Source organism: Pelophylax lessonae (genome assembly GCF_965119305.1).
Source record: "Pelophylax lessonae genome assembly, chromosome: 10".
NCBI lineage: Eukaryota > Metazoa > Chordata > Amphibia > Anura > Ranidae > Pelophylax > Pelophylax lessonae.
In genome coordinates, this window is record NC_138777.1 from 216186550 (window position 1) to 216210153 (window position 23604).

General features: G+C 46.5%; 1 protein-coding gene across 1 annotated transcript in view; it reads left to right on the forward strand.

Annotated features, from left to right (window-relative positions):
- SLC7A10 (solute carrier family 7 member 10) overlaps positions 1–23604 on the forward strand; it is a 96527-nt gene that overhangs the window by 52649 nt on the left and 20274 nt on the right. The window contains exons 3-7 of the mRNA XM_082270414.1: positions 554–705; positions 6487–6612; positions 8589–8742; positions 15186–15309; positions 22884–22987. Coding sequence (XP_082126540.1) covers positions 554–705; positions 6487–6612; positions 8589–8742; positions 15186–15309; positions 22884–22987 — 660 coding nt within the window. The remainder of the gene's footprint in view (positions 1–553; positions 706–6486; positions 6613–8588; positions 8743–15185; positions 15310–22883; positions 22988–23604) is intronic.

Sequence of the window (23604 nt, forward strand, 5' to 3'; positions counted from 1 at the left end):
CACTTTGAAGCTGAACTCCGGGGAAAAAACTTTACTGTTACAATTATCCCCTTCCTTACTGCAATTTTTATCTGCTTGTTATGCTTAGGTGATATGCTTACCTTATTCCTCCCTTCCCTGGCGGCCAACGCTTTCCTCTACTGTCTGGTGCTCCCTGGTTGTGGACGGGCCTTTGGAGTCCTCTGCAGGTCCTGCATTGTACGGGATGACGTCAGAGAGCTGCCACCAGTTGGGCAGCTAAGGGAGGAGGCTTCTAGGAGAGGAAGGAGCCTGCATGAGTGAGGAATAAGTATATCACCTTATTCATCTTACCCTAGTCAAAATGAGCTGTTAACCTTGCAGCAGGAATGCAGACCCATTGCAAGGGTAAATCTTCAGCTTTAGTAAGACACGCCCCCGAGGTACAGGTAAGGCCACTGTCTGGCTCATGCTAGACCAATAATAAGTGCTGGCCCTTCCCACCTATAAGCACGCAATCCCCTGCAGGTCTTACATGCTGTGAATGTTGTATATAGATCGGATTATTCTGACTCTCCTCCACTGACTCTTGCAGGTTCCTGCTTCTATGGAGCACCGTACTCATTATGTACCCCACCAGCCTGGCAGTCATTGCACTGACATTCTCCAACTACGTCCTCCAGCCTGTGTTCCCGGACTGTATACCGCCGTATGATGCCACCAGGACCCTCTCATTGGTCTGTCTGTGTAAGTTTCACAGGTACATAGCTATAAGATGGGGACAGAAAACAGCAAACTCCATTCTAACTGCTGATAGGCCATTGAGGAGATTATACTGTCTGAGGGTTGGTCACATATTTTCTGACCTAAAAGATAGGGCCCATTTAAAACTTCCACCCTGCACAACACACATTACATGCTTTGCGGTACCGTTCATTTTACATTGCAGTGCTTCGTATTGCAAAAAGGGTTGCATCCTATTTTTGGAACTTCAAGATGCGTTGGCAGCACATTCATTTAAGTATGCTGCCTTAAAGTGATTTTAAATGATCACCTTGTAAAACAGCCTTGAGTATAGATTTAAAAAATTTAGTAATACCATTTTTTCCTTTTTTTTTTTTATAAGTGATCACATTCCCTCTGTTCTCAGCTGCATAAGATCTGGGGGGAGGAGAAGAAGCAGCAGCACACTAATCTTCTTAGTGAAAGGCTTTGTGGGGGGGTTTGTCAGTACAAGTCTGATAATCGGAGGAGAGCAGGCTGAGTTTCCAGCATAGCTAGAGAACTGACCATGGTGTGCTCTCTTGCTTAGTGTGGTCAGTTTTTAATAGGAAAGCATAGTGACTGGCAGAACACCAGGGACTTCACATAAAGGCAGCAATACAAAGAGAAGAGGAGACTTTCTCATACAAGTACATGGTACAGCAGACACATATCAGGAATGTGAAGTGCTGGGGTAACAAACATTTTAATGCACTGAATGTTAACACGTAATATGATGCTCTTTAACGCACCACACAAATGTAAATAGACCCTGAAGGTTTTTGTGGGACTAATAACAGGGCTTAGTTATTGTAGATTAATATCTTTGCTTCTAAGGATGAGGGAGGGAAATCAAGAAGTGCCCGGTAATACATATATATGGTATATACATATTTATAAACCAATATGTGTTTGAAACCTCACGCTTAGTTAATAAAAATATGGGACTGATGCTCTTTAAAAAATCCTGAATACTAGATCCAAAATAGTAATATTACAAAGAAAAGTGTGCTGTCTATTTAAAAATCGACAATGTCACAGATACAATTTATTTGTACAGATTCAAAAAAATATACACTGCTCAAAAAAACTAAAGAAACACTTTGAAAACACATCAGATCTCAAGGAGGAAAAATCTCATGCTGGATATCTATACTGGTATGGACTGGGTAATGTGTTAGGAGGATCTATACTGATATGGACTGGGTAATGTGTTAGGATCTATACTGGTATGGACTAGGTAAAGTGTTAGGATCTATACTGGTATGGACTGGGTAATGTGTTAGGATCTATACTGGTATGGACTGGGTAATGTGTTAGGATCTATACTGGTATGGACTGGGTAATGTGTTAGGATCTATACTGGTATGGACTGGGTAAAGTGTTAGGGTCTGTACTGGTATGGACTGGGTAATGTGTTAGGATCTATACTGGTATGGACTGGGTAATGTGTTAGGATCTATACTGGTATGGACTGGGTAATGTGTTAGGATCTTTACTGGTATGGACTGGGTAATGTGTTAGAATCTATACTGGTATGGACTGGGTAATGTGTTAGGATCTATACTGGTATGGACTGGGTAATGTGTTAGGATCTATACTGGTATGGACTGGTTAATGTGTTAGGGTCTGTACTGTTATGGACTGGGTAATGTGTTAGGATCTATACTGGTATGGACTGGGTAATGTGTTAGGATCTATACTGGTATGGACTGGGTAATGTGTTAGGATCTGTACTGGTATGGACTGGGTAATGTGTTAGGATCTATACTGGTATGGACTGAGCAATGTGTTAGGATCTATACTGGTATGGACTGGGTAATGTGTTAGGATCTATACTGGTATGGACTGAGCAATGTGTTAGGATCTATACTGGTATGGACTGGGTAATGTGTTAGGATCGTAAGGATGCCACATCGTTTGATGGAAATGAAAATTATCTCCCTACAGAGGCCTGAATTCAAAGACACCCCAAAAACCAAAGTGGAAAAAATGATGCAGCAGGCTAGTCCATTTTGCTGAAATTTCATTGCAGCAACTCAAAATGGTACTCGGTAGTTTGTATGGCCCCCACGTGCTTGTATGCATGCCTGACAACGTCGGGGCATGCTTCTAATGAGGCGACAGATGGTGTCCTGGAGTATCTCCTCCCAGATCTGGACCAGGACATCACTGAGCTCCTGAACAGACTGAAGTGCAACCTGGCCGCGTTGGATGGACCGAAACATAATGTCCCAGAAGTGTTCTATTGGATTTAGGCCAGGTGAGCATGGGGGCCATTAAATGGTATGGATTCCTTCATCCTCCAGGAACTGGCTGCATACTCTCACCACATGAGGCCGGGCATTGTCATGCACCAGGAGAGACCCAGGACCCACTGCACCAGTGTAGGGTCTGACAATGGGTCCAAGGATTAAATCCTGATACCTAATGGCAGTCAGGGTGCCATTGTCCAGCCTGTAGAGGTCTGTGCGTCCCTCCATGGATATGCCTCCCCAGACCATAACTGACCCACCACCAAACCGGTCATGCTGAATGATGTTACAGGCAGCATAACGTTCTCCAGACCCTTTCACATCTGTCACATGTGCTCAGGGTGAACCTTCTCTCATCTGTGAAAAGCACAGGGTGCCAGTGGCGGACCTGCCAATTCTGGTGTTCAATGGTAAATGCCAATTGAGCTACATGGTGCCGGGCAGTGAGCACAGGGCCCACTAGAGGATATTGGACTCTCAGGACACCCTCATGAAGTCTGTTTCTGATTGTTTTTTTGTTTAAAACATTCACACCAGTGACCTGCTGGAGGTCATTTTGTAGGGCTCTGGCAGTGCCCATCCTGTTCCTCCTTGCACAAAGGAACAGATATATCGGTCCTGCTGATGGATTAAGGACCTTCTACAGCCCTGTCCAGCTCTCTTAGAGTAACTGCCTTTCTCCTGGCATCTCCTCCATGCTCTTGAGACTGTACTGGGAGACACAGCAAACCTTTTGGCAATGGCACCTATTTATTTGCCATCCTGTACTGTAGTTGGACTGCCTGTGCAACCTCTATAGGGTCCAGGTATTGCCCTATGCTAGTAGTGACACTGACCCTAGCCAAATGCAAAAATAGTAAAAAAACTGTCAGAAAAGATGAGTAGGGAAAAAAATGTTAGTGTTCTCCACTTGTAAAACTAGTACTCTTTTGGAGGTCGTCTCATCTAGTGCATCTGTTGTTAATTGAATTAACACCAAAACAGCTGAAACTGATAACAACCCCCTCTGCTACTTTAATGACCAGATCCATATCCTAGGAGTTTAATTGACTTGTTGCTATACTCTGATTAAAAAGTGTTCCTTTAATTATTTTGAGCAGTGTATATTAATTAAAAATCTAAATTCATAAACAGCTCTTAAAGGCTAGATAAAAGTCCATAGAGTCCACGCACGTGCTTTTGAAAGTGCTCAGTGCTTGCATATAAAAAAAAGTGCTCCAGTGCTCAAAGTGCTGTTCAAACAGTGAGGCCTCTTACCACACAGGATTGATCTCAACAAAAATCACTTGCGTTTGTTTCTTAAAAGAGAGCTGACGCTCTCCCTCTCCCATCCCAGAGGATGCCTATTATGAGGAAACACGTCGGACGGAGCTAGAGCTGTGACGTCATCACGCACGGGTGCACCTGATAATCCCGCAGACATAGTGTGGATCAAAAGCACTCAGGTGGACTTTATGGACGTTTATTTAGCATTTAAGAGGAGTTTAGGAATTGAGATTTTTAATTTATATATATTTTTTTTACCATATTATTTAAAGGATAAGTTCGCCTTTTGTAGCATGTTACACCCATATTCAGGGTGTAATATGTTACACATCCACAGCCCCTGCACCTTCCCAGCTCCCCCATGTCCCCCATGTCCGCCAGCCCAGCCGCGTCACTCATTCACAGAGTTCTGTGAATTAAAAACTACAAGATCTAGAAGCGGTCAGCTTATAGTTCTCAATGAACTACCACGGTGCTGTTGAGTGCTGTGGTAGTTCATTGATGCTTCCTGGTAATGTGTAACTGCTTGACCGTATGATGTACAATGTACGGCCAAACTGCTTACACACAGAGCCTGCAAGAGCCCGGCATAACACCCACCAGGCCCGGATTGGCCAATCGGGAGCACCGGGACTTCTCCCAGTGGGCCGGTCGGTCCAGGGGCCGTTCCACTGGGTTGCCTGATTTAAAAATGGCGCCGCACGGCGCCAACATGTCACGGCGCATGCACCGCCGCCGCTCGGAAAAGGCCGTACACGTTCGGCTATTCCGGAGAAGACCTTCATTCTCCTGTACCATGTCCGCAGCCCTGCATTCTCCTGTACCATGCCCGCAGCCCCGCATTCTCCTGTACCATGCCCGCAGCCCTGCATTCTCCTGTACCATGTCCGCAGCCCCGCATTCTCCTGTACCATGCCCACAGCCCCGCATTCTCCTGTACCATGTCCGCAGCCCCGCATTCTCCTGTACCATGTCCGCAGCCCTGCATTCTCCTGTACCATGCCCACAGCCCCGCATTCTCCTGTACCATGCCCGCAGCCCCGCATTCTCCTGTACCATGCCCGCAGCCCCGCATTCTCCTGTACCATGCCCGCAGCCCCGCATTCTCCTGTACCATGTCCGCAGCCCTGCATTCTCCTGTACCATGCCCGCAGCACTGCATTCTCCTGTACCATGCCCGCAGCCCCGCATTCTCCTGTACCATGTCCGCAGCCCTGCATTCTCCTGTACCATGCCCGCAGCCCCGCATTCTCCTGTACCATGCCCACAGCCCCGCATTCTCCTGTACCATGTCCGCAGCCCCGCATTCTCCTGTACCATGTCCGCAGCCCTGCATTCTCCTGTACCATGCCCACAGCCCCGCATTCTCCTGTACCATGCCCGCAGCCCCGCATTCTCCTGTACCATGCCCGCAGCCCCGCATTCTCCTGTACCATGCCCGCAGCCCCGCATTCTCCTGTACCATGTCCGCAGCCCTGCATTCTCCTGTACCATGCCCGCAGCACTGCATTCTCCTGTACCATGCCCGCAGCCCCGCATTCTCCTGTACCATGTCCGCAGCCCTGCATTCTCCTGTACCATGCCCGCAGCCCCGCATTCTCCTGTACCATGCCCGCAGCCCTGCATTCTCCTGTACCATGCCCGCAGCACTGCATTCTCCTGTACCATGTCAACAGCCATTGCAAACTTATATTCTGAGGTTTTAATTACATAATTTTAATATAGTCAATCGTGAACTAAAGTGGGCTGGTCTAAGGCATGAAACCCCAGGGCTGAAAATGAGTCCCACTCCGGCCCTGGCATCCACTATCTTCTAATCATGGGTGCAAAGCTTTCCAGGCTCCCAATTAAAAAAAACGTATAAATGCACATCTTTTTTTAAATCTTCCGGTCCACAAGTGGTTAAGAGTGTATTTTTTTTGATTATGCACAGGATATGAAATGTTTTTCATGGTTGTACACTTTTTTGATATACAATTTGTCTAAATCGTTTCGTATGAGTATCTGTGACATTGTGGATATTTCAAGAGACAGCACACTTTTCTTTGAAAAAATATACATATTTCTAAACCTCAATAACCTTAGAGTCACACAATGTAGAATCCAGTGTTGTCCATCCTTAGGAAGGTATTCTCATTGATCCGGGGATGAAAGGTCTCTTGTGCCAAAGTTCTAGCCCATGCCCTCTGTCATGCACCATCCAGAAGGTGTCCCCCTCACCTGAACAGTCTCTCTTTACTTGCAGTGCTGCTGACGTGGGTGAACAGCTCCAGTGTCCGGTTGGCCACGAGGATTCAGGACATCTTCACAGCTGGGAAGCTCTTGGCCTTGGCCCTCATCATAGTTGTCGGCTTCATGCAGATATTTAAAGGTGGGGATTATTTAATTGTTGTTTCAGAATCCATAATATTAGAGTAGCGCACCCCCGAAAGAGCCGCCGGTGAACTAGTCTCCTTTATCTATAGATTAACCGCTTGCCGACCGCCGCACGACTATTTACTGCGGCGGTCAGCCCCTCACAGGCAAAGTGACGTAGGACTACGTCGCTTGCCTGTGAGGCTCTAGGGAGCGAGCGCGCGCCGCCGGAGGCGCGCTCCCGCTCGTTCACTGACCCCCCCTGCGCGAGTGACCGGAGGACCCGATGTCCGCCGGTCACTCGCGATCGTCGGTTACACCGGGAGAAAGGCAGGCGGCTAATGTAAACAAAGCCGCCTGCCATTCTCCCCTGTGTAACAGCACAGATCATACGGTCCTGCTATGTAGGACCGTTGATCTCTGCTGTTACACACACAGCCACATCCAATCACAGTTAGAATCACGCCCCTAGGGACACACCTAACCCCTCCCTCTTAAATAAAGTTAACCCCTTCCCTGCCAGTGTCATTTTTACAGTAACAGTGCATATGTATAGCACTGATTACTGTAGTAATGTCACTGGTAACCCCAAAAGTGTCAAAAATGTCAGTCAAGGGTCCGAACTGTCCGCCGCAATGTCGCAGTCCCGCAAAAAAAAATCGCAGATCGCCGCCATTACTCGTTTAAAAAAAAAACCAATAAAAATTACAAAAATCTTTCCCTTAGTAAACGCAATAAGTTTTGCGCAAACCAATCAAAATCCGCTTATTGCGATTTTTTTTTTTTTACCAAAAATATGTAGCAGAAAACAAATTGGCCTAAAATGTTAAAAAATTTTGATTTTTAAATTTTTTTTTTTTGAGAATTTCATATAAAACAAATGTGAAAAATATTGTTATTTTTTCAAATTTTTTTGTTTATAGCGCAAAAAGTTAAAATCGCACAGGTGATCAAATACCACCAAAAGAAAGCTCTGTTTATGAGAAAAAAAGGACGTCAATTTCATTTGGGTACAGCGTCGCACGACCGCGCAATTGTCCGTTAAAATCACGCAGTGCCGAATCGCAAAATAGGTCCTGGTCTTTGAGCATCCAAATCCCCTGGGGCTTAAGTGGTTAAAAATAATACCTGGTGATCCTACCATGAAGGACCTTGTTCAGGCATCGCCTGTAATGAGGTGACAATCCTCTGTTCCTGTCTCCTAATTGTACTCCTGTGTTGTCACCCTGTCACGCTGCCTTCCAAAGGAGACAAGTGGCCGTTTCAACACATTACACAGTCATTGTTCACCATTGTCACCTTCAGGAAACCCACCCTGAGAAATGCCTTGCAGCAATTAGTAGAGTGCATGTAGACATAAAGTGGCTGCAAATAGGCTGCAGAAAATCAGCAGCACTGAGATCTATGAAGAGATTAAAAAGGTGAAAACAACATTATAGTTAAAAATGATGCACAATGCACACCTAATGTCACCCAATAAGAGTTTATCTCTACTTTATCTCTTCAGTATCTACCTACTGAAATATCAGTTTTGGGTGGGCTGATCCTTTAAATATATAAATAAAAGCTACTACAGAAAAAAAACTGACCTGCATTATTGAGGCTGTTATATACAATGATGCTCGGTTTGAACTTCAGCAAGTTGTCTTCACCACATCCAGATGCCTAAATGCAATGAGTTGCTGCCGTGTGATTGGCTGAGTAGCAATTTGTGTAACCAAGACATTGAACAGGTATACCTAATAAAGTGAGTGTATATATATATATGTATTTCTGTATGAGGAAGGACGTTAACTTTGGAGTCCAACGTTACTATCGAAATACTCTGATATTGTACTGGTATGTACTTTTGGATGTTTTTCTAATAAAGAAAGAATATTTGTGCAGCAATCCCTGTGGACTTTTTCTCATATATATATATATATATATATATATATATATATATATACACTGTATATATATATATATATATATATTTTTTTTTTTTAACAGGTAACTATGAAGAGTTAAAACCAAGCAATGCGTTTAATTTTTGGATGACCCCCACGGTGGGGCAGTTGGCGCTGGCCTTCTTGCAAGGCTCATTTGCATTCAGCGGCTGGAACTTTCTGAATTATGTCACGGAAGAGCTGGTCGATCCCAGAAGGTACGTGTAGCCTTATCCTTATTGTGTTCTATAGTATATATTATATATAATAATATATAATATGTTCTATATTTGTAAGATTATGATATTCAATAATATCAATATGCATGTGAATCCTTTCAATGGATCACAATCGTTCCGTATGTGGAGACTACTTTAGTAGGGGAGCTATGATAGTGTTCTGTCTGGTCCCCTGCCAGGGGCGTAGCTACAAGGGTTGCAGGGGTTGCAATTGCAACCGGGCCCCATGCTCTAGGGGGCCTGTGCGGCTCCCCTGTACACCTGGATAGGAGGGGCGGCGGGGGCAGCATGTAGAGAAATCACTGTCCTCCTTTTTCCTCCTGTAGCTGCAGGAGGAAAATGGAGGAGATTGGTTCCTCTGTATGCTGCCCCCTCTGCTCCTCCTATCCAGTTCACTTGTGTTCTGCTGTCTCTGGGCCCCTGTGTGCTCCCCCGACCCCCCCCCCCCCCCACACACTGTGCTCCCTCCCAGGGCTGCTGTTAGGAATGATGGGGCCCCGTACAGCCTACCTGATGGGGCCCCCTTCAACCCCATCCCTGGCCCTGCCTCAAAACAAAATGCAGGTTTTTCACCGTTTACGTATATGTGCGGGACCAACATGCATGTTTGCAATTACGCATGAGCAAGGGGGAATGGGGGTTTTAAAAAGGTTTTACATTTTATTTTATTATTTATGTTACTTTGTGCAAAGTTGCTGGGGCTATCATGCTGCAGGGATGACCAAGATATCACCCTTCCAATCCAGTGACGTGCCGGTGTTCTGTCAGAATAGCGCTACCTATCAGATTCTGCTACCGGAAGTAATATACAGACGAGAACAACTTACTGCGCATGCGTCATGCATTCCAACATGGCTGCTATGCGTACCAATAGCTTTCCTAATGTGACAGAACACGAAGCATCTTCTTACACCCACGCAAGTCTTCAATTTTACATTTATTTTATCAGTAAACTGACCTTATAGAATAAATCACAGTATTACATTTGTATTATTATTGTATTCTAGTAAATATAGCGAGAAACCTGCGGCCAATGTGGTGACGGCCATCTTGGTACACCCGCACTGCTCAGCGACAAACTGATTCTATAGTGAAATAGACTGTTCCACTCGGTCGCGGTGAAATAGTCTATTTCAGTATATAAGGTGAGTTTACTGCTAAAATAAATATAAAATTCAAAACTTGCGTGGGTGTAAGAAGATGTCCGCCGCTGCTTGGTGTTCTGTCACATTAGGAAACCTATTGGAACGCATAGTCGCCATGTTGGAACACATGGTACATGCGCAGTAAGTTGTTCTTTCCGAATGCCACTTCTGCTAGCAGAATCTGATAGGTAGCGCTATTCTGACAGAACACTGATACATCAATGGGCGGGAAGAGGTTAAAGGGGAGTGGTTTGACTGCACATGTTTACTGTCCCCCAAACACAAGTTTAAAGTAGCATCTCACTGTGTCCTATGATCACCAGCATGAAAATCACACAGGCTGCAGGTGCCCTGTCACAGTGTCATATGGATGCTGGGGATGCTGACTTTGTTATGCAGTAACACTCACTACAGTCATAGCTTAAAGTCAGCATCCCCAGCATTCATGTGACAATGTGACAGGGCACCTGTAGCCTGTGTGATTTTCATGCTGCTGATCATAGGACACAGTGAGGACTCTTATCTGTTCTTCACTCACTGTGTCCTATCCAGCCACGCTGTCCTCCTGCTGTTCCCTGTCAGCTGCTGAGCAATCTGCCTCCGTACATGATCACACTCTGCACTTGAGTAAGGGGAGGCGGGGCTGAGCAGAGAATTATTGTATCCCTCCGCCAGGCAAGGCAGTGGACAGCAGCAGCCAGGACTATATGGCAGCAAATCACCATGGAACTAAATCCCATGTATACATGCGACCCGAAAATGGAAAAAAAGTCCCGCCACTGCACTCACCTCCTGGGCCCTTCTGCTGTCATTATAGGGACCAGGAAAATGTAATTACACCCCAAGTAATTACAAATTAGGAAAAGGTTTAGAAAAAACGATTTTTTTTTTGAACATGCAGAAATTAACTGTGATGCTGCCCGGGCCCCTTGTAGAGCTGATGGAGCCCGGGCCCGGTACAACAGGGCTGGTTGTACTGCCCTATCAGCGGCCCTGCTCCCTCCCCTCTCCTGCCGGCTGATGCAGGGGATGTCACAATAGAGAACCAGGAAGGGGTCGGTAAATATGTAATTTACCAGCTCCTTCCTTTTCTGAATGGACAGAGTCATAGTCAGTGACATTGTAAAAAAATCAAATAAAATGATAAAAAATAATACAAATAAAAACTACTGACACCAGGGGGTGAACCTCCAGGATCGCAAAGGTCACACTTGCGACCGGGCCCTGGCATCCCCACTGCAGAACTTGTGAAAGGGTCCCACCGCTGGACTGTAATAAAGGGCCCTGCAATGAGAGCAAAAGGGCCCCAGGATCAGTGGGAAGAGGCGTGAAGGGAAGGGTCCTGGCCAGGGGTTCGGGGGGCCCTTTATGGTTTTTTGCATCGGGGCCCTGAAGGTTCTACTTACACCTCTGTCCCCTGCAGTCTCCAGGTGGTGGTTTTGTGCTTTTGATGGATGATTTACTGTTTGTTTCATTTATGTTAATATTTTTATTTAATTTATTTTACATTGGTTATTGGTTTGTTTTTTTTTTAATTTGTATCATTGCATATATGAGGGTAATGACATTTTGGTTTTGTGTATATATTTATGTTCTTGTAACATATTTTTTTTTTTCTTCGTTTTTTGCATAGGGTGATGGAATCACATCTTTGTTTACATTTATTTATTTGTGATAGGTAGTTTTTGTGAGTTTATTCGATTTTTTTCTTTAACTGTAGTTCTCACAAGTATATGCTACTCATACATGGGTATATTTGTTGAGCTCGGGTGGGGAAGGTCATGAGAGATATTCCTCACCTATAGCTCTCTAGATATAAATCGGTGCTGAACCCTGATCTAATCAGCAATGACTAAGCACAGGTGTGTGAAATGCGTCTGCTGAGATCATTTAGGCTCCTTTCACACAGGCAGACCGTTCAGATCCACCTGTCCGTTTTTTTGGTGGATCTGAACGATCCCCACATGCATCCCTATCGGATGTCAGTTGAGACATGTCCGCAGACACCCGATCCAATCTGTCAAATCTGGACGGATGGAAACCCTATTTTCCATCCGTCCAGCGGATCGGATCGGATGAAATCGGATGAGAACGGACCTACGGTCCGTTCCCATCTGATATTCCCCATAGAGATCTATAGGGAACTGACAGCTGTGTCTCCACACACAGCGCGGAGAACAGCTGTCATCTTCCTGCTCAGCGGGGGATCGGCGGATCGATCCCCGCTGAGAAAAACAGACTCTGTCTGACTGGGCCTAAGGCTCTTTCACACTATCCGCTCCGTCGGCGGACTCCGTTTATCTCAGCGGGGGATCGATCCGCCGATCCCCCACTGAGCAGGAAAATGACAGCTGTTCTCCGCACTGTGTGCGGAGACACAGCTGTCAGAGCCCCATACATCTCTATGGGGGAATCGGATGGGAACGGCCCGTCGGTCCGTTCTCATCCGATCCGATCCGCTGGACGGATGGAAAATAGGGTTTCCATCCGTCCAGATTTGACGGATCGGATCGGATGTCAGCGGACATGTCTCCACTGACATCTGATGTCCCATAGGGATGCATGGGGGGGACCGTTCAGATCCACCAAAAAAAACTGACAGGCGGATCTGAACGGCCTTAGGACGCGTGTGTATGTCGTGTCCTCGATTTTTAATGGATTCTGAATAGAGTGAAGATTTTTCGCTGGAAGTGCCGCCATCATCTATTTGTCATGTGCTTACTTCTGGTCGCGGACCTAAGGCTGGCACCCGGTGTACTGTGACAGCAGCAAAACATCTCATACTCCACTTGGAGCGGTGCAACATCTTGTGTTACATTTTGTTCTAGAGGGAGGACATGCAGAGAGTGAGATGCCCCCTTCAACCTATCGATTGTTTCCAGCAAAGGGTACTGATAATACCACATCACGCAAAGACATTGTAGACAGTTGTGTTCTTCCAATCTTGTGCTAACAGTTTGGGAAAGACCCTTTTCTGTTCCCCCATGACTTAGCACCAAGCCAGCTCCATAAACATATGCTGTGACCAGTTTGGTGTGGAGAAACTTGAGTGTCCTGCACCTTGACTCTACTGATCATCATTTGGTATAAATTGGAACACAGTTTGTGATCCAGGTCTTCTCATCCAACATCAGTACCTGACCTCAGAAATGGGCACAAATTCCCACAGACACCCTCTAAAATCTTATGAAAAGTCTTCCCTGAAGAGTGGGGGCTGTCATAGAAATTCCATATTAATGGCCATGAGGGGAACTCCAAATGAGTAGACATGGATTGGGGAGGACTCCATATTAATGGGTATGGGGAGAACATCTTACTAATAGCAATGGGGGTGCCAACATATTAATGGCCATGGTGGAGGACTCTTTATTAAAGGGCCATTGGAGCAGGGAGACTTCATAAAAATACCCATGGTAGAGAACTTCATATTAATGGCCATGGGGAGAGCTCTATATTAATGGTCATGCGGGGACCTCCATATTAATGTCCAGGGGGGAGAACTCCATAATAATGGCCATGGGGGAGAACTCCATAATAATGGCCATGGGGGGGAGGGGACTCGGCCATGGGGGAGAACTCCATAATAATGGCCATGGGGGAGAACTACACAATAATATTGGCCATGGGGGAGAACTCCATAATATAGGCCATGGGGGAGAACTCCATATTAATGGCCATGGGGGGAGAACTCGGCCATGGGGGAGAACTCCATATTAATGGCCATGGGGGAGAACTCCATATTAATGGCCATGGGGGGAGAACTCGGCCATGGGGGAGAACTCCAGAATAATGGCCATGGGGGAGAACTCCATAATAATGGCCATGGGGGAGAACTCCATAATATAGGCCATGGGGGAGAACTCCATATTAATGGCCATGGGGGGAGAACTCGGCCATGGGGGAGAACTCCATAATAATGGCCATGGGGGAGAACTCCATAATAATGGCCATGGGAGCAGGGGGACTTCATAATAATGCCCATGGGGGGAAGTTCATATTAATGGCCATATTGGAGAAGTCCATATTAAAGCGGAGTTCATCTCAAAAATGGAACTTCCACTTTAAGTGATCCTGACCCCCTGACATTCCACATTTGGCATGTCACTTTTTTTTTTGGGGTGCCGGCGCCATGGGGAGAAGACGGAGCGAACTGAGGCTCCCCCCGGCCGCATTGTTGGACTGTGGGACAGGTGAGTGTGTGTTTATTAAAAGTCAGCAGCTACACTTTTTGTAGCTGCTGACTTTTGGCTTTAAGGGCCATGGAGGGAACTCCATATGAATGGCCATGGTGGAGAACTCCATATGAATGGCCATGGTGGAGAACTCCATATGAATGGCCATGGTGGAGAACTCCATATAATTGGCCATGGGGGGAAAACGCCATATTAATGGCCATGGTGGAGAACTCCATATGAATGGCCATGGTGGAGAACTCCATATAATTGGCCATGGGGGGAAAACGCCATATTAATGGCCATGGTGGAGAACTCCATATGAATGGCCATGGTGGAGAACTCCATATGAATGGCCATGGTGGAGAACTCCATATAATTGGCCATGGTGGAGAACTCCATATAATTGGCCATGGGGGGAAAACTCCATATTAATGGCCATGGGAGCAGGGGGACTTCACAATAATGACCATGGGGGAAACTCCATATAAATGGATATGGGGGTAACTCCATATCAATGGCCATGGGAGCAGGGGGACTCCATAATAATGCCCATGGGGGAACTCCAAATCAATGGTCATTGTGGAGAATTCCATTTTAATGGCCATGGGAGCAGGGGGAATTCATAATATTTCCCATGGGGGGACATCATCTGAATGGCCTCCATATTATACAACATGAGGAAGATCCATAATATCAATGGAGTATGGGGGAAAGGGCAACTCCATATTAATTGGCATGGTTTTGGGATACGATATCCAACAAGCTCAGTGGTGTGATGATCAGGTGGCCACAAACTGTTGGCAACATAATTTATTTTGGGTTAAAATTCTGTTTTTTTTTTTTTTTTTTTTTTTTTTGCTTTTACTGAACAATTTAGTTTTTTTTAGTAATTAATTATTGATTACCTCACACACACTAATGAAAAAAAAAAAAAGTGTCCATTGATATTATGTAAGCAATTTCAGTTCAGGAGAGGGGTCTGTACAACTGTGCAAGACTGAAGGGAAGGCCAGAGCTCAGCTTACAAGAGCTGGGGTCCTGGGTTTAGATTGTGAGCTCTGTTGACTCTCTAAGCACTATAAACATTGTTTATGTCTTCCAGGAATCTACCTCGTGCCATATTTATCTCCATCCCTCTGGTCACCTTCGTCTACACATTCACCAACATTGCTTACTTCACAGCTATGACGCCAGAGGAGCTCATGTCATCCAACGCCGTTGCCGTTGTAAGTACTCCCCCTGCCCCAATATATACTCCCCCAGTCAGAATCCAGTCACAGTGGGCCTCAGTTAACAAAGCGCCCGTAGCTAGAACTGTCTGTGCTACCCTTAACAACTTCCCGGTACAATGCGGGAGGATGTGGGAATGAACAGTTGATTAGTGCCCACAGGGAGATGGGAAGAGCAGAACGTGCAGAAATAGGGCGGTCTCTTTCCCATTTATGGCACTTGGTTGATGGATGTGTGTATGGGTTTGGTGCATATTGGTAGAGGTTGATACCACCCTGCAGAGTCTGCCATTCTGCACCGTCTGCAACCCCCAGAGATTGCTCATTGGGTTAAACAGTAAATTAGCATCAGGTGACAACCTGCCTGTTTTTCCCCCTTTTTAGCATTTCAGAAAATTAGAATATTACATAAGACCAATAAAAAAAAGGATTTTTATTACAGAAATGTTGGCTTACTGCAAAGCATGTCCATGTACAGTATAGTATGCACTCAATACTTGGTCGGGGCTCCTTTGGCATGAATTACTGCATCAATGCGGCGTGGCATGGAGGCGATCAGCCTGTGGCACTGCTGAGGTGTTATGGAAGTCCAGGTTGCTTTTATAGCGGCTTTCAGCTCATCTGCATTGTTGGGTTTGGGGTCTCTCATTTCTATGGGGTTTAGGTCAGGCGAGTTTGCTGGCCAATCAAGCACAGTGATACCATGATCATGAAACCAGGTATTGGTAGTTTTGGCAGTGTGGGCGGTGCCAAGTCCTTCTGGAAAATGAAATCCGCATCTCCATAAAGCTGGTCAGGAGACGGAAGCATGAAGCATGAAGAGCTCTAGAATTTCCTACTAGAGGGCTGAGCTGACTTTGGACCAACAGCAGCAGATGATATGGCTCCCCAAATCATCACTGACTGTGGAAAATTCTGCATTTCATTTGGAAATCAAGGTCCCAGAGTCTGGAGGAGGAGTGGAGAGGCACAGAATCCAAGTTGCATGAGGTCCAGTGTGAAGTTTCCACAGTCAGTGATGATTTGGGGGAGCCATGTCATCTGCTGGTGTTGGTCCACTGTGCTTTATCAAGTCCAAGCGCAGCCCTCTAGCAGGAAATTCTAGAGCAGGGCTTGACAAACCCTAGGCGCTTGGTTGTATTAGCGACTAAAAATAGCGACTTGGAGCCTGGGCTGAACTGCAAGAGGTGTCTTATCCCATGCACCCCCCAACCCCCCCCCCCGGGTGTGCGGACTAAGATGCCGCGTAATTGAGGCAGTGACTTTGCAGCATTCTTGAGTGAGACGCTTCTAATGGGTAACTGGCACCCTCTTGTGGTGGCCAGGGGTGTGACAAGCAGTCACTAACGGCACTGAGTGTTTCCCTGCCTGTTCTCACTGCCCGCCCATCTCCTTCCCTAGAGGAGAAGAGACTGAAGTTGTTGCAGGCTTCATCTGACACCCTTTGCTTAACCACTTAAGCCCCGGAAGATTTTACCCCCTTCCTGACCAGGGCCTATTTTGCGATTCGGCACTGCGTGACTTTAACGGACAATTGCGCAGTCGTGCGACGCTGTACCCAAATGAAATTGACGCCCTTTTTTTCTCACAAACAGAACTTTCTTTTGGTGGTATTTGATCACCTGTGTGATTTTTTGATCATGCGCTATAAACAAAAAAAGAGCAACAATTTTGCAAAAATAACAATATTTTTCACATTTTTTATATGAAATTCCCCCCAAAAAAATGTAAAAATCTAAATTTTTTAACATTTTAGGCCAATTTGTTTTGTGCTACATATGTTTGGTAAAAAAAAAAAAAAATTGCAAAAAGCGTATTTTGATTGGTTTGAAAGTTATTGCATTTACTAACTAAGGGAAAGATTTTTGTCATTTTTTTTTTTTTAACGAGTAATGGCGGCGATCTGCGATTTTTTTTTGCGGGACTGCGACACTGCGGCAGACAGATCGGACCCTTGACTGACATTTTTGACACTTTTGGGGGTACCAGTGAAGGGTTAACTTTATTTGAGAAGGAGGGGTTAAGTGTGTCCCTAGGGGCGTGCTTCTAACTGTGATTGGATGTGGCTTTTCATGTAACAGCAGAGATCAACGGTCCTACATAGCAGGACCGTATGATCTCTGCTGTTACACAAGGGAGAATGACAGGCGGCTTTGTTTACATTAGCCGCCTGCCTTTCTCCCGGTGTAACCGACGAACGCGAGTGAACGGCGGACATCGGGTCCACCGGTCACTCGCGCAGGGGGGTCTGTGAGCAAGCGGGAGCGCGCCTCCAGCGGCGCGTGCTCACTCCCTAGAGCCTCACAGGCTAGCGACGTAGTCCAACGTCACTTTGCCTGTAAATCGCCATTAGGCAGTCGGCAAGTGGTTAATGGTAAGTGGGAAGGGAGTGTGGGGCGGTTGGTTGGAAGAGCCTCGGTTCTATTCACACCCTCACAAAAGATGGAAACTGTTCATTTTTTTTCATTAAAATTAGTTTTTTATTATTTTTCATCATCTCCCAACCATGCCACAGCCACACAGCTGAAGACCCATTTCACACGGGCTGTCTGATCCGGTCCGCCTGTCAGTTTTTCAGGCAGACCTGATCGGACCCTTCAATTTCCTCTATGGAGCGGCAGATGTCCGCTGACAACCACTCCTGTCTGCCAAGACAAGTGGTGGTCCTATTTTACATCCGTCTGGCAGATCGAATAAGATGGCATCCATAAGACAGGCAGTCCACTTCCATCCGATTGTCCCATAGAGGAGAGCGGGTCTGTGTCCATGTTCGCTCCGCATAGTGGAGCACGGACAAGACCTGTCATCCACCTGCTCAGCGGGGATAAGCAGAGAAATCCCTGCCGAGCAAGCGGATTCCGCTTAGCAGGGGTGCCCGTCAGTGGTGTATTTTGGTTTTGTGCTGCCCTAGGCAAGACTGAAATTGGGCGCCCCCCTCCTATGTAAATTTGCCCATTTCTTTTTTAACCGATGTAACTCCCTCCAAAATTGAAGGACTACAAGTCCCAGCATGAACCCCTGAGATCTCACGAGAGGGGGGAAGGGGGGGTGAGAGGGGGTGGGAGAGAGAGAAGGGGGTGGGTGAGGGAGGGAGAGAGGGGGTGATCAAAGAGAGAGGGGGGGGAGAGAGAGAGGGGGGGATGAGAGAGAGAGGGGGGAGAGAGAGAGGGGGGGATGAGAGAGAGAGAGGGGGGATGAGAAAAGGGGATGAGAGAGAGAGGGGGGATGAGAGAGAAACAGAGAGGGAGAGAGAGGAGGGGTGAGAGAGGGGAATGAGAGAGAGGGGGTGAGAGAGGCGGCTCTAGCAACCAGTGGCCAATAGAGTCTCATGCGGTGGGGGCTGCCCCCCTGCAAAGTGCCGCCCTAGGCCTGGGCCTTGTTGGCCTAGGCCAAAATACAGCACTGGTGCCCGTATGAAAGGGGCCTAAGGTGGCATGAGTTACTGGATCTCCTATCGCTCCCACCTTGCTGCACTGTCCTTCCCTAGTGAGCCACTGCCCATCACACCATCAAGCCAAGAACACACAGGCTGAATGCCGGGCAACATCAGCCGGTTCAATAAAAACTGGCCGCCATTCGACCCGTGTGTATGGCAGCCGGTCCGACAGAAGCCGGCTAACTTTTTTAGCTGGCGCCTAGATTCCAAGAAAATTTGTCATGCCCTGTTCTAGAGCACTTCATGCTTCCCTCTGCTGACCCAACCAAGTACTGAGTGTATACTATACTGTACATGGACAGACTTTTCAGTAAGCCAACATTTCTGTATTAAAAATCCTTTTTTTTTTTTTTTTATTTTTTTTTTTTGGTCTTATGTAATATTTCTAATTTTTCACTAGCTGTAAGCCATAATCATCAAAATTAAAAGAAAGAAATGCTCGAAATATATCACTCTGTGTGTAAAGAATCTATATAAACTACAGTATCTCACAAAAGTGAGTACACCCCTCACATTTTTTTTTTAATATTTTATTATATCTGTGAAGAAATAACACTTTGCTACAATGTAAAGTAGTGAGTGTACAGCTTGTATAACAGTGTAAATTTACTGTCCCCTCAAAATAACTCAACACACAGCCATTAATGTCTAAACCGCTGGCAACAAAAGTGAGTACACCCCTAAGTGAAAATGTCCAAATTGTGCCCAATTAGCCATTTTCCCTCCCCGGTGTCATGTGACTCGTTAGTGTTACAAGGTCTCAGGTGTGAATGGGGAGCAGGTGTGTTAAATTGGTGTTATCGCTCTCACTCTCTCATACTGGTCACTGGAAGTTCAACATGGCCCCTCATGGCAAAGATCTGAAAAAAAAAAAGAATTTTGATCTGAAAAAAAGAATTGTTGCTCTACATAAAGATGGCCTAGGCCAGTGATGGCGAACCTTGGCAGCCCAGATGTTTTGGAACTACATTTCCCATGATGCTCATGCACTCTGCAGTGTAGTTGAGCATCATGGGAAATGTAGTTCCAAAACATCTGGGGTGCCAAGGTTCGCCATCACTGGCCTAGGCTATAAGAAGATTGCCAAGACCCTGAAACTGGGCTGCAGCACGTTGGCCAAGACCATACAGCGGTTTAATAGGACATGTTCCACTCAGAACAGCCTCGCCATGGTCGACCAAAGAAGTTAAGTGCACGTGCTCAGCGTCATATCCAGAGGTTGTTTTTGGGAAATAGACTTATGAGTGCTGCCAGCATTGCTGCAGAGTTTGAAGGGGAGGGGGGGTCAGCCTGTCAGTGCTCAGACCATACGCCGCACACTGCATCAGATTGGTCTGCATGGCTGTGATCCTAGAAGGAAGCTTCTAAAGATAGCCTGCAAACAGTTTGCTGAAGACAAGCAGACTAAGAACATGGATTACTGGAACCATGTACTGTGGTCTGATGACACCAAGGTAAACTTATTTGGTTCAGATGGTGTCAAGCATGTGTGGTGGCAACCAGGTGAGGAGTACAAAGACAAGTGTGTCTTGCCAACAGTCAAGCATGGTGGTGGGAGTGTCATGGTCTGGGGCTTTATGAGTGCTGCCGGCACTGGGGAGCTACAGTTCATTGAGGGAACCATGAATGCCAACATGTACTGTGACATACTGAAGCAGAGCATGATCCCCTCCCTTCAGAGACTGGGCCACAGGGCAGTATTCCAACATAATGACCCCAAACACACCTCCAAGACGACCACTGCCTTGCTAAAGAAGCTGAGGGTAAAGGTGATGGACTGGCCAAGCATATCTCCAGACCTAAACCCTATTGAGCATCTGTGGGGCATCCTCAAACAGAAGGTGGAGGAGCGCAAGGTCTCTAACATCTACCAGCTCTGTGATGTCATCATGGAGGGGAAGAGGACTCCAGTGGCAACCTGTGAAGCTCTGGTGAACTCCATGCCCAAGAGGGTTAAGGCAATGCTGGAAAATAATGGTGGCCACACAAAATATTGACACTTTGGGTCCAATTTGGACATTGTCACTTAGGGGTGTACTCACTTTTGTTGCCAGCGGTTTAGACATTAATGGCTGTGTGTGGAGTTATTTTGAGGGGACAGCAAATTTACACTGTAAGAGCCCATTCAGACTAGCGCGACACGACTTTGGGGGGCGACCTGTGAAGTGGCGTGAACCGCTGTGCACCGCGACTTCGGCGCGACTTGCAGAGACTTCACAGAATGAATGTCTATGCAAGTTGCCTCCAGGTCGCCCCAAAGTAGTACAGGACCCTTTTTCTAAGTCGGAGCGACTTGTGTCGCTCCTATTAGAACGGGTCCTGTGCTAATCAATGGACCGCGACCGAGCGCAACTTGTCAGGCTGACAAGTCGCGCAAATGTGAATGGGCTCTTTTACAAGCTGTACACTCACTACTTTACATTGTAGCAAAGTGTCATTTCTTCAGTGTTGTCACATGAAAAGATTTAATAAAATATTTACAAAAATGTGAGGGGTGTACTCACTTTTGTGAGATACTGTGTACAAGTTTTACTTTTTGAATTGAATTACTGAAATAAAGTAACTTTTCGATAATATTCTAATTTATTGAGATGCACCTGTATAACTCTGCAATCAGCAGAGATGCTCCCAGATTGGAGGGCTCTAGCTGTGACTCAAGTGGGGGAGTGGAGGATCTTTGCAGAGAGACCACTGCTTCCCCACAGAGTGTAGGTCCTTCCATGCAGGGACAGGCTTGAGGCTACTTTCTAAAGAAAATGAAGTAGACTGCGCACACCTTTATGTTTTGGTTCACCTGAAATGGATTGAGGCAATTTAAAGAAAAATTTCAGCTGGTAGCTCTGCACTCTTCTGTAAGGAAGATTTAGGTGAGATTTACACAATAGTAATGCGATCAGTCAGAGATGAGTTTAGTTGGGTTATAGCGCTGCACGTCCTGCTCTTTGCCTGATTGATTAGAGGGTCCATCCGCCCAAAAGTGATATTCTTGTTATACCTGGAGCCAGGTGGGCGGAGTCAGCCCCAACTTCTAATATGTCATCAATCCTTCCACAGTGAGAAGTCCCTTCTGTCATTTCTGATTCTGCTCCTGTCTACCCGGAGTACGAGGTGTCACCCACCTTTAGGTGTTCCTGTTATATTCTCCATAATATAAAGGGATTAAAGCACAGGGATGGTGGGAACCCCTCATAATGGGCACAGCAGGTGTACAGACCCAGGAACTTGGCACAGGGATGGTGGGAACCCCTCATTATGGGTACAGCAGGTGTACAGACCTGGGAACTCAGCACCGGGATGGTGGAGACCCCTTTATAATGGGCACAGCAGGTGTACAGACCCAGGAGCTCAGCACAGGGATGGTGGGAGCTCCTCATAATGGGCACAGCAGGTGTAAAGACCTAGGACCTCAGCACAGGGATGGTGGGGACCCCTCATAATGGGCACAGCAGGTGTAAAGACCTAGGACCTCAGCACAGGGATGGTGGGGACCCCTCATAATGGGCACGGCAGGTGTATAGACCCAGGAAATCAGCACAGGGATGGTGAGAACCCTTATAAAGGGCACAGCAGGTGTAAAGACCTGGGAACTTAGCACAGGGATGGTGGGGACCCCTCATAATGGGCACAGCATTTGTAAAGACCTGGGAACTCAGCACAAGGATGGTGGGGACCCCTCATAATGGGCACAGCAGGTGTATAGACCTGGGAACTCAGCACAGGGATGGTGGAAGCCCCTCATAATGGGCACAGCAGGTGTATAGACCCAGGAACTCAGCACAGGGATGGCGGGGACCCTCATAATGGGCACAGCAGGTGTATAGACCTGGGAACTCAGCACAGGGGTGGTGGGGACCCCTCATAATGGGCACAGCAGGTGTACAGACCTAGGACCTCAGCACAGGGATGGTGGGAGCTCCTCATAATGAGCACAGCAGGTGTACAGATCTCACTAATTGAAGAAACTTTCAGGGGTTTTAACCCTCCAGCATCCAGAAAACACTGAATATCACTTTTGGACGGGGGTGGCCCTTTATGCCCAGTAAGTTGGCCCCCCAGATAAGCGGGGCCCCGTGTGAGCTGTGTGCATTGTGTCTTTCTGCCGATATCTCAGCCTCTCCTCCTTCTGTTGCTTTAGACGTTTGGTGAAAAGCTTCTGGGCTATTTTTCCTGGATCATGCCAGTTTCAGTGGCACTGTCCACATTCGGAGGGATTAACGGATACCTCTTTACCTCATCCAGGTCCGAGGGAGTATGATCTAACCTCGTAGATGTAGCCTCTAACTCCCAACCAATCAATGAACTCTAACGACCATAACCCCTTCTATTGTTGATTTCAGAGATGCAAATTGCGCTTTTCACACACACGTCACAATCAGTCGGAGCTGTGTGTGACCAATCACAACCTTTATTAGATAATCCCTCCCCCCCCCCCCAACTAAAAACAAACATACACATATGGAGTACAGGGAGGCCTTTAATGGTCAGACAATGTTTTTATTGCTGTCTGCGCCTTCCTGTCCTGGCGATACCCATGCCCACATTTTATGTGAAGGTGTCACAGGAACAGGAAGTGCATAAATATCTTTCTAATGGGGTCACGGTGAGAAATAAAAACATGACAGAAATGTTAACTCTTCCTGCTCTTTCCAAGACTATTAAGGCCCATTCACACATGTGTTATGGCAACATGCATTTGCATAATGTAAGGTAATGCACTCATCACATACACTATATTGTCAAAAGTATTGGGACGCCTGCCTTTACACGCACATGAACTTTAATGGATTCCCAATCTTAGTCCGTAGGGTTCAATATTGAGTTGGCCCACCCTTTGCAGCTATAACAGCTTCAACTCT